The 12,043-nt window shown below is 39.6% G+C and overlaps 1 protein-coding gene across 6 annotated transcripts in view; it reads left to right on the forward strand.

Annotated features, from left to right (window-relative positions):
• LOC118230388 (SH3-containing GRB2-like protein 3-interacting protein 1) overlaps positions 1 to 12,043 on the forward strand; it is a 39,882-nt gene that overhangs the window by 8,018 nt on the left and 19,821 nt on the right. For all 6 annotated transcript variants that reach the window (XM_035423368.1, XM_035423370.1, XM_035423369.1 and 3 more), the window contains exons 2-6: positions 7,495 to 7,558; positions 8,352 to 8,376; positions 8,705 to 8,761; positions 9,242 to 9,299; positions 9,739 to 9,917. In XM_035423368.1, the coding sequence (XP_035279259.1) occupies positions 7,495 to 7,558; positions 8,352 to 8,376; positions 8,705 to 8,761; positions 9,242 to 9,299; positions 9,739 to 9,917 (383 nt within the window). The remainder of the gene's footprint in view (positions 1 to 7,494; positions 7,559 to 8,351; positions 8,377 to 8,704; positions 8,762 to 9,241; positions 9,300 to 9,738; positions 9,918 to 12,043) is intronic.

The following is a 12,043-nucleotide window of genomic DNA, read 5'->3' on the forward strand; positions in this document are numbered from 1 at the left end:
GGCCATTGCAGATGATTCAGTTGTTGATACAGGCAGGCACTGTTAACGAATGTTTGAAGGCTGCTTGGAGAATGTTCTTGTCATAATGTTACCTTGTAACCAAATGCAGATTTAATCATAAACTGGGTTCCTATTTATGACAAACAAATGGTTTGTGCATATTGCTCACAGTAGGCTAAGCTCGCATCAGCTTGCATGGTTGATTTTTACTACTTGAAATGGGTAATACATACAACACCATGGCAGCTCTCTTGCTGAAGCAGGCAGTGGCGCATGAGCTTGCAATAATGGGATTTTCCAATCTCACCATGCAGTAGAAGGCTACAGTTGATGCTCTGAAACCAGTCATACCCACAGGGAGGTCAAAATGAAGTGTACGTCTATAACGTAATCACCAGAGACGTGTCAGGGAATAGGGCCCTGGTGATGACGTAAACTACTAGCTGTTGCCGACCATATATAGGATGTGAAATAATCCCCCGCCCCAGTTCTAATTTGTTTGGAGGCATGGACAAATATACGTGTTCTGCTTTGTTTTACTCTGATTTGTAGAAACACAGCAGAGTGCAAAGCACTGTTAACCTGAATTGTTTCAGGTAACATCAGATGGGCAATATGTCAGATGTAAGCACTGCAAGCTGCTCTTTATAATGCAGTGTGATTCAGCTTTGCAAGGAGTGCTTTAGCCTTTTGCTGTACAACTGAGACCACCGAAATGGAAAAAACTAAGCCTTAATTAATGCTAAATTAGCAATGTAATCATCTGTTTTGCAAACTAGTACGCTCACACAAACAACTAAACAATTAAATGTATTACAGTTGTTGCATGTGCATGTGCGAGTGAACCACCCATGGAAATGAAAGCCATTATAATCTGTGTTGTGTTAAAGCTGCTGATTGTGTGCAGTGACTTGTGCAGCTACAGTAGCCCGTGAGGATCATAATACTCTGTGGTTTCAGGCCAAGGATGGAGGGACACTGGATCAGCTCCAGTTCTGCTCGAGAAAATTGGCAGGGACAAAAGTGTTTCATATTGCTTGCATCAGCACTAGGGAGCAAAATCATGGATGGCAGATTATGACTTTGCTTCTGGCAGTAATATGAGATGAGCACCAGTCTGACATGTATCTGGAATGCTCATCCTCCATGGATAATGTATAAATATAATATACAATGGACTTGAATGCCAACATGGTGCCTTCTTGCGTCCTTCTTATATAATTGACTTGTAGTGAAATGACGCAGGAAAACCACACTGAAGAAGGGACGTCAAACTGTTGGCCATTACAGGTTCAGAATCTTATTCATACAACTGAATCAGCATTACAAGGCCCCAGAGCCCTGCCTGCAGAAATCTGTCTGGAAGGATATGGGTCTTGTCCTTATAGTAAGTACAGAATTTAGTCAATGGTTTATATGAGGTTTGTGTTATTGTGATGATCAGTGGTCATGTGTCTAGTCTTTGATCGTCTTAATTAGTTGTCAGTTTTAGTTCTGTGCCTGCAGGATGTTTGGGAGGAGGGGGGGTTGTTTCAGTGATCTTTCCTGATTGATTACTTATTGATTACTTGCAGATTAATTATTTCTTCTGTCACTGATGAATGCCATCTTTTTATTCTATGATGGCTCTATCAGACTCATCTGAGATACATAAACACTGTTCTAATGTATAGCTGGCACCATCTGCAATATGCCCTGCTAGCAAAGTGCCTGTTTTCATGTGAGCATAGCCAAGGCCATTGACCTAAGGTAAAGATCAGAGGCTCGAGAGGAGTGCTTGGGTTGACAGAAGAAAGTGGAAATGCAATAATGCAGTAGTACTCTGCTCTTCTATGGGAATGTTGTAATGCAAGGAGAGTCAGCACTGTTTCTTTAAAACCTGGAGGCGTGTCTAAATTGATTTGCTTTCCACAATGATTATCTGAATCAGATTGGTAAGGACCTGACAGGAAATAAAGCTTGCAGGCAGTGTTACTGTGCTGCAGGACCAGTGTTGAGTAGCCTAGTAATCTCTGGCCCACCAGGATCAGGTTTGGGAGGCCCTGCAGTTAAGTATTTAACATAACCTGTATCAAATGTATGTTCACTGCTGTACGGAGCGTGTATTCTATACCAGTGCAAAAGAAAAATTCATGTTATTTAACAATAATGGAATGTTTAAAGGAGTGTGTATTTGAAAGATTTTTATTGGCTTTGGAATACAGAAGCAGAAACCCTGAGTCATAGTCGCATGACCGGTGAGTGCATCGTGGATAACAGCAGCATCGAAGTGCTGACGTTAATGAGCACAGAGTTCAGCCCGGGGTGGGGGGGGGGGGTGGGGTTCGTGCATATTGGAGTGCAGCCTTGCCTCCAGTGCTCTGGGTCTTTGTAATGTTAATGCAGCACTTGCACTGGGCACTGTGCCGGGTATCAGGAGTGGATCATTGAGTCCACACACAGGGACCACTCAAAGTACCATCTGCTGGCTCCTTTTAATATGAATTCCTCTCGCTCTAATTAGACCAGAGTCTGAATACGCATGTGGAATCCCATCCCCTTCCTCTCTGACAGATGCAAAAATGAAATAAATAAATTGCACAGCCTGTTCAGCCCTAGTGAATAAAAAAAATAAAACAAATACAGTAAATATAGCGATCGCGTCCATGAATCACATTCAGTGTGATGTGCTGTGTGGATATAAAGGAATTTGTTTGCTTGTGGTTTTTAATAAGGCAGTAATTTGCCAGAGTGCACTGATTCCAGCGTGTGCATGATATTTTGTGCTCAGTAAATTGAATTGGTTTCGAACCAGACAGCACACGCATTGGTTTTCCGTGGATCATTTCCACATTATTCTGTCGTAATCTTCTTCGGAGGCAGTCCAGGGATTTCAGAGGCAGTTCAGGGGTTCTGAACTAATGTAGGAAAGTTAAACTGCCAACTGAAAATGTTACATTTCTAAAGCCTCACAAATCTGCACCAGTGGAAACATAGCTTGGACTACTGTCAAATGAAGGCGTCTGTCATACACACTCTTTTTGTTTCATTTCTTCCCCACGGTCCCCTATTGACAAAAATTAAGCCTAATTTGGCTTTTGGTTATAATATGCTATGTGACTTGTAATTCACCAGTCACACTTATATAAGCTGAATTAATATGACTTTTAATTGTCATATATATTGTTACCCTGCACTAAGTCACTGTCCTCTCTTACATGAGCAAAATATCTCATTTTGTAGTCTGATTTGTCATATAAAAATGTGGGAAATACTTAATTTATTCATAGGAGACAAAATGGCTCATGAATTGTAATAAAGAATGGAATGCAATTATTACAATGCTCCCAATAGTTTTGCTTGTCTAATGAATGGAGCTTTAATTAAACACCTCCTCTTTTAGAATTATAATGTTGTGTGTGGGCATCCAAATCTCTTTACAGTGGACCCTGGAGCGTCAATGAACTCCCAATCATTAACCCATACACGGCTGTTCTTTCTGCTGTTCTTTCTACAGTAACTCTGGCTCAGCAAACTGGGCAGCTGACTCTCAAACCCAGATATGAATCCCCTCATGCGGCCATGGGTTTGATTCTTGGCTGTGACATTTTCTGTATTGTCATCCCATTTCTATCTGTGACTACTCTGCCCCTGTCTAAAAAAAAAGGGGGGGGGGGTGTCTTCCCATTGTCCTGTTTATATTTTGGAAAGGCAAATTAAGACATAAAATCTATTTGCAGCATGCACAATTTTTTATGCATAAAAACATTTGGGCCGCTTGAAAAAGATTGGTCTACTGGTAAGAAATGGTGTGGAAGTCAGTGGGGCATGCTGTAAGGTGCAGATCAATTCTGAACCTCACCAGTGCTTCAGAGTCTTGCAGTGTGACACGTAACTGACCGTTGTGTTACCCAGGGAGGAATGGAGGTACCTCAGCTAGGAGGGCAAACTGTGCCTCACTGTTATCTTGCAACTCATCTGGTTGAGATGTCTGCAGTCTGTCTGAGCCAGCTGCGCAGTTCTCCAGTAACGAAACTGGAGCAGCATAGCTGGCAGACTGCAGTGTGGAAAACCAACAGACGGCTGAAATCGCATATTTCAGCGCGTGCGTGCTGCTGTGTAGTCCACCCTAGATCTAATTGGCCATGGACAATGCTTTTCCAGTGCCCTTCCCAAATAATGATGAAAATTAGAAGGAAATAAAAATAAATGACGCAGCACTTAATGCACAGACGGTAAATGTTTATATACTGAAATTAATTTCTTAATGTTTAGATTTTATATTGGGACTTAATGCTTTCTGTAAACGGTGTGCTTCTGCTCTTGTCAAAGCAGCTGGTAGTGGACCTTTTGCAAATGTTTGCGCAACTGTGATTTTGGTTGAAAACATGAGTTTGTGTTGAAGAGAGTGAACCTCATGTCACATGGAGGAAAGAGCAGAAGGAAGAGAACCTATGATGGAGTTTGGCGGTGTTGTTTATGCTGTTTATGTGAATGTCTCAGACTAGGGTTGTCTATTTTCCTCAGTCTCAGCAATGCCTGGAGAAACTCAGTTGAATGGGTTGCTGTTTATCATTTTTCGCTGCAGTTAAATAACATACAGGTTCCTTCCTGCAGTCAGTTCTGTTTAAATAAGAACATGGGTAGGTGTGTCAGTTCTACAACCAAAGGAATAAATAAAAGTCACATTCCCTGAACTACTGCCAGCTAAAGAAATCGAAAACACAGCTTCTCAACTCACGTATTTGGGCTGCTGATCGATTTGTGCAGCCAAAAGAATGCACATGTCTCTTTTCAAAAAAGTCTTTAGAAACTCACATGGATTTTCATTTTTACACATGGCTTTAGTTGATTAAATGTATTGCTGTTTTAGTTACATGAAACAGAACCTAGGCTTTGCAAGTTTATTGGGTCCTCAGAAAATGAAAACAAAATGTATCTTTTAAAATGCATATTTAAACTGTATGGTAAATAAGCCATGTCATCACAAATTCTTGGTAATATTGTGATCACTATAATGATAAATCTTTTATATTGCACAATATAAATCCATAATATAATGGCATCACAGTTTAGACATGCTCGTTTTAATGGTGTGTAATCGCTTTTTTCTTTCTTTCAAAGGGTTCATTAAACCATAAGAAAAAGATGTATACTTGCCTTTTCCAAATATGTAAAGGGGAAATCACTGAATTTCCTTCTGGTATGAAGCAATATATTTCTTTACAGGAGAGCCGAAGGACTGAAGGGGCATGTTTCTTCTGTAATGAATATTCACAAGTTCAATTTTGATAGACAGCCCACTAAATTAACTCACTGGTATCTAGTTAGATACCTGGCACATCATTGAAAACTAGATGGAAAATGACACCAAGTCTGACATTGACACCACCACCAAGCAAATCAGCAGTAGGATCAGAGTGATTCAGTTCTACCACCGGGGAAGTCAGATGGTCCAGTCAGAATGGCAATTTACTAGTACAAACCGCGATGCCCATATCTTGTTAATGCTGTCAACTATCAATACCAAATCCTCCAACAATGGGTGGTGTAAGAACCTTGCTGTTTTCAGGAAAAAAAGCAACTCATTCAAAATCTCAACAGTACAACAAGTGCTTATTATCACTATTATCGCCGAATCCAGACCAGCACTTAAGTGTATTTTCCATGTAATTCATCTCTTTGAGAGTGAGAGTATTACACAGAAAATGCACTGAAGCACGGGTCTGAATTCTGCCCATTGTATTTGTTTTCTTTTTGTTGTTTATTTATATTTTTACTATTTAAAAAGATAATGTTTGTGATTACATTGTATCCTGTGGCAGGTGTTGGGTGAAGGTAAATGAGCCACGCACTTGAAATGTTTGGTCAGGAGACTTTTGCTGCGTTGGTATTTGATTCCTTGATGCCGTTTATCCTATTAAGTTTCCAAATGCCTTCAAAACAGTGCCATGTCATCACTGATCCACCAGCATACTTCACAGTGGAGATCAGATTATTTTCTGCATGGCCATTCCTCTTTTAAGCCTAACCCACCTCTGGTGTTTGTTGCCAAATAGCACTGTTTTTGTCTCTTCTGACCGTGGAACCCAGTTATAATCAAAGTTCCAGTATTGTCTAACAAGCTCCAGGCGCTTACATTTTTGGTTTGATGAGGCTTTTTTCTTGCAACCCTGGCAAATAGCTTGTTGGCATGGTGGTGGTGTCTAATTCTAGTTTTTGGGACTTTGTGACCCAACTTATGCAATTCTCAAACTGTGAACCTTGGAGAATCTGTTGCCCCATGAACCATCACTGTATGTGGGGACAAAATACACTTGCAAACTTTTCCAGTAAGGTCTGTCACGACTCGAACCTTCTTTATTATTGTCCTGACCACTTAAAAATATAAATGGTAATATATGTAAATTAGGTTTTGCTCTTACGATTTTTTAGGTGCCAATAATTGTAGCACATATGTTTTTTTTAATAGAAATAAAACATTTTTTAACCTCATTTAAAGGTTAGTTTCTTTGATATTTTGAGTGTAAGATCAAGCTGATAAACAACAAATATGTTTTTTCATAGCTTTTTTTGCTCATCTTTACCATGGGTGCTAATAATTCTGGAGGGCACTCTGGCACCAATATCTGATACCAACCCTCTGAACCTCTTAAGTAAGGAAGTACAGGGTACAAGGTCGTCTGACCCAAATTCATCTTTACACTCTTTACACGTGCCAATCGCAGGCTTAAAACCCGCAAGGGAGGAGAATGGCCATTCAGCCCGCCGGCATGAATCACGACATGGATGAGTCACACAGAGCATGCTAAATTAGCATTCCAGCATTACACGCCACTCCAGAAATGGTCTATAAGAAATTGCTTGTTAAGACAGGGAGCAGGGCCTTTCTGTCTGGCTGGAAACTAGATATTGAAGGTTGACTTGTCATGATGCTTTTTCTTGCCACCGTTTGAGGGTTTTTCTCCTCACTGGGAGTTGGTTTTTTTTTTTTCCCTCACGTCTTTGCTATTTGGGTGTTCATGCTTGGTTTTTGCTCTTTTGCTCTGTTTCTTACTCATTTTCTGCTACTCTGCAAAGTTTCTTTGTGACAGTTATCTGGAAAAAGTGAACTGTCACAAGGAAACTATTTTTAAAAAATTGATTTGATTTGATTGAAAGCCAAACAACGCTGGTAGAAGAGGTGTCAGGATTGATTGTGCAGGAAATTAATGTGATATTTCATTAAGATAATGTTATTTTTTATACAATGTTCAGAAAGTTCCTTGGCAGATGAATGTAATTATAGAGAACCTTTTAGTGGATTTCTAACATTTCACATCTTATATTACTTTTATACTCAGTGATGTTTCAGAAGAGACCACAGGTCGATGACTCACAAGCACAAGAACAGTCAACGCATGTATGTGCATGCGTGTGTGTGTGTGTGTGTGTGTGTGTGTTAGTGTGTGGATGTGGATGAGTGGATGACATGAGAATGGACCCTCATTCAGTTTCTCTGCTTTTCTCCCATAGGACTGAAAAAACGAACCAGGAAGGCCTTTGGTATCCGGAAGAAAGAAAAGGACACTGACTCCACGTAGGTTTGCAGTAGGAATGTAGTGGGAAGGCATGGGTAATGTAGAAATGCCAGGCAATGTTCTTAGGACTGTCAAGTCATGCTAAGGCCCTCAGCTGTTTGCAACATACGGTGCAAGGAGGCTTTAGTGGCACAATAGAAAATGCACACAGTAACATAATACTTTGGTGAGAACCAAAAGTCTTTTCAGCCCTGTAGGTTTGACATCTCTGTACACTACTGTAATAATGCACAGTTGAGATGTTCCTTTTGTCAAAAAGAGAAGCAAAAACATCTTGCACAGTTTCAAAATAACTATTGGCCATGCTGAATAAAATGTGTGTGTTTTTTTTTTAACAGACTGGTTCAAAGTTTATTTTGGACCAAATTCAAGAATACTTTCAGCAATTCAGGAGACATCTCTATAATGATAACTAGGGAAAGCCACAAGCTCTGTGATGCAAACTGACATAATTTTCTATTCTTTGGCAAGTACTGTATTTTGGGTGCTGACATCTGACAACAACTGTTTTTCTTTTTTAAATCTATTCATTAGCTATTGTTTCTCCTATGAGTGCATAGGGGCCAAGTTGACTTACTAGGAGTGACTGGCTGTAATGGGATTCAGATTGAATCTGTGTGTAGGTGCCGTTGTAGTTACGGAGAGACTTAATGACCGAGTTGCTCTAAACCTCAGTGCCAGATTGCATCACATCATAGTCCACTGTTGTTTAAAAATCTCTCTTGCTCTCTCTCTCTCCTCTCCTTCTCTCCCTCTTTCTCCTCTCCCTCTCTCTCTCTATTTGTACTTCAGAGGTTCTCCAGACAAAGATGGTGGTGTAAGTATGAGCATGGGAAAGTCTGCTTATTGTGTTCCCTACAGACATTTTTAAAAATTAAATTTCCACAGTTGTTCTGCCATTTCATAAGGATGTTGAATGTAGCCATGGTAATTACTAAGTGGTCCTGTGATTCAGATTTTGTTTAACTTTCCCCAAGAAAGCTGATTCACAAGATATTTGTTAAAAACATAATAACAGTATAAAAACAGCTTATTGAAGAGAATGGGCAGTATCACTTCTGATAGAAGTAGAGAAAACAGTTTCTGCGTTGTTGTGTGTGTGTTACTGCTCACTTTGGTGTAATTGCTCGTTTAATGAAACCTAGAAAAAGGCTAATGGGGCACCGAATGGATTCTATGGAGAAATTGACTGGGATCGATATGTAAGTAAACCTGCAGCCATTTATTACTATATAACAAGGTGTACAAATATTATTCCTTTATATATTTATAATATAATTTAATTTATAATATAAAGTAATACTATTATTATTCTAAGAGGAGTTAATCAACGCAGCCCTAAAACACTCTGAATTTGTTCTTTAGTAAAAATTCAAACCAGAATAATTTTCTGCATGTTTAAAGCTGTATATTGTTGTCCTTTAAATTTAAATAAGTGTGAACTGAAGTGAAATATGGAGTTATAATATACTCATTATGGATACAGATGTAATTCCCTTTTACACACCAGAACTGTAGGAGTTAAAGTACAGTAAATTTAAACAGATGCACTCTGGGTGTGAACCAGTAGCAGTTGTGTGGGTTTGTGGCTGTGGTTCATTCCTCATACCTTTGCTGTCTGTGGAGTGTGGCCTGACCTTGTGTTTAATGCGATGTGATTGCTGACATTTTCTTTTTTACAGAACTCGCCTGAGGTGGACGATGAAGGCTACAGTATTAGACCAGAGGATGAAGGGGAAAATATCCTTTCATTCCAAAATGCTTCTCAGTGGTCTTTGTTTCTTTTATGTTTTTTAAATTCCTTCCTATACTTTCTACTATACTTTATGGTTGTATTCCGTTTTTATGCTTCCATTGGGCATCTCTTTGCTGTGTGTGTTTCTAATGTGAAATTTTATGCTGTTCTCACATTTCAAGAGAATACAATTTTTGTGCTCTATCACTCATATACTGTAATATAATGAAATGTTGTCATATGGGAATTCAGAATTCTAAAACTTGGTATCTCAAAACTATGATGTCTACAGATGGCACTGTAAATCTAAGCCCTTGAGTTGGTTTGAACATTGTGTGTGGGATGCTGGCTTAAGACTAATTTTTCTGAGAATGAGATATTGGCTGTTATAGCCAGAGAAGATATGTTGGCATGTTCCATTTTTTTTCTTTAACCATTATGCACCTGTCCCAAAAAGCAAGCACTTTTACTCATCCAGTGAGTCTGAAGAGGAGGAGGACCACAGGAAGAAGTTCAAAATCAAGATTAAACCATTGACTGCAGACAGTGGTAGCTTCACAGTCCCCTCAGTGGATGAGCTGAAAGCCTCTATAGGAAACATTGCCCTGTCCCCCTCACCACTGGTTAGTGCCTTCCATTATGGAAATTTATGCATACACACACATATATTCCTCACTACTGGTGAGTGCCCTCTATCATACAAATATGTGCACATATACATTCTCCTTGCTACAGGTGTGTAGCGTTTGTCATACAAATATAAATTTGTCTGTTCCCCACTGCTGGTATTTGTTTTGACTATTTTACGTAAGCCAGACACTCGTTTGTCTGAGTTTTCAAATTGCGGAAGATATTTGAAAACTAGCTGAAAATAAGCCATTTTAGAGGTTTGGTATGAATAGGGAAAGCCCGGTTCATTTGGTTGTTCAGCCATGCAGTCTTGGCTTAGAATTGTAGCATGGAAGTGGTTTATGAGCTGAAGAGCCTGAGGGTATGGTAGAATAAGACTGTAAACCTCAAATACAGAAAGTGAAATGGGGAAAATCATATAATCCAAATCCAAAAAATGTACCTTTAAGCCAGTCTATAGGACCCACATTTGTCTGTTATGTCTTAAATTGAGTCAGGTACTGTCTGTGTTCTTCTGTACCTGACAAGGGCTACTGTTTGTTCAGTCCCACAACGTAATCTCCTTAGTGTGATCCCAGAGCAGTTTACTCAAAGGGGCAGTGTGTGTGTGTGTGTGTGTGTGTGGGGGGGGGGGGGGGGTACAGAAAGTCAGGAGGGCACTGTTAGAGCAGTACATATCTCCTCAAGCATGGCAGTTGCTTGTAGTTCTTGTCACTAGCATTAGCGACCTTTCGGTCATAATTACTAGAGAGGTAAGATAGTGGGGCGCAGCCTGGCACTGTGATGTTGACGAGCCTGGACAATAGTTGTATGACCCCTGAAGACTTTAATGGGGGTCGGATTGTTGACTCCAGATAATCTGCATGCCAGTCACCACTGCTCTCGACCCAATTGCTCAACACTGTCACTGGAATGTTTCATTTTCTGGCGTCTGGAACTTTAATCACATACATGGCCATTTCTGCTTGAGCCTGCTGAATGGTAAATGTTGTCATGGCAATGTGTCCTTGGAAAAGGTAGTCATGGAAATAGAAAGGCAGTGAAATCCCTAACAGGCGAAGAAAGAGAGGTGAAAAGACCCCTAGAATGAAAAACAGTGAGACTCACACGGTCTCCTGGCACAGTGAAGCAGTCTGGAGAACACAATGTACCTCATTCACGAAACATGTGCACGATCACATTTGATCGTAAACTACATGTAAGAACATTTCCAAGAACATTTTGGCATAATGTTTTTTTCTTATCTGTATTTGTTCATGGCTGTTTCCCTATGCTAATCACATGAACAGGATTCAGTCAAAAAAATAAAAAGAATTGTGCATAAAATTTAAAAACAGCATTCATCAACTCATGCACCTGGGATACGCAGAAAAACAAAGGTCTGCACATGTGTCATAAACCCCATATTGGTTTTTTGTAGGAACAAAGAGAATTTTTACGTTAGTTCTCAATGGAATATCAACATTTTCAGAAACAGTGACATTATTTGCATTGTGTGTCTGTTATTCACCATTTAGTGCTCTGTAAATGTGTAGGGCTGGTAGTCTTCACTGTGTAAAATGTTTAGTGTATTTTGCTATGAATACTGAACCATCAAGTGTAAATGTTGTTTAATAAATCCATGTTTCACATGGCTCCTCAGTTAACACCCTTTCCCATGAATTGACACTTTCGTTTAAATTGATCATTTTTATACAGAATAACTTTCACACATCTGTGATCCCTTTTTCCATTTCTGCACCTTGTTTATCATAACACCTGAAGTGCTTATTAGACTTATGCCTGTGTATGTGAATATCATTTGTCATAGTTAGGGCCTCCAGTTGGTTTCCCCTCATTTTTTCTCGCATGGTACTATAGTTGTCCGCCAGCTAGTGGTCGCAATAGCGTCTTTGTCAAGCCCCTTCTCCAACAATTATCCCATTTGCGACTAATTAAGCACAGATGGTAATTGACAGTGATGTTTACAAGTGACACCGCACATGTTAAATTCAGTTTGATTACTTACTTCTGTGGACATGCTGTGATATTTTTAAATGTTGTACATTGTTCATTAACATCTCAGGTAGAAGCTCAGTTGTATGAATACTCACTTAACTGTGCAGTTCGAGTGCCTTCA

This window comes from Anguilla anguilla, chromosome 6, assembly GCF_013347855.1.
Source record: "Anguilla anguilla isolate fAngAng1 chromosome 6, fAngAng1.pri, whole genome shotgun sequence".
NCBI lineage: Eukaryota > Metazoa > Chordata > Actinopteri > Anguilliformes > Anguillidae > Anguilla > Anguilla anguilla.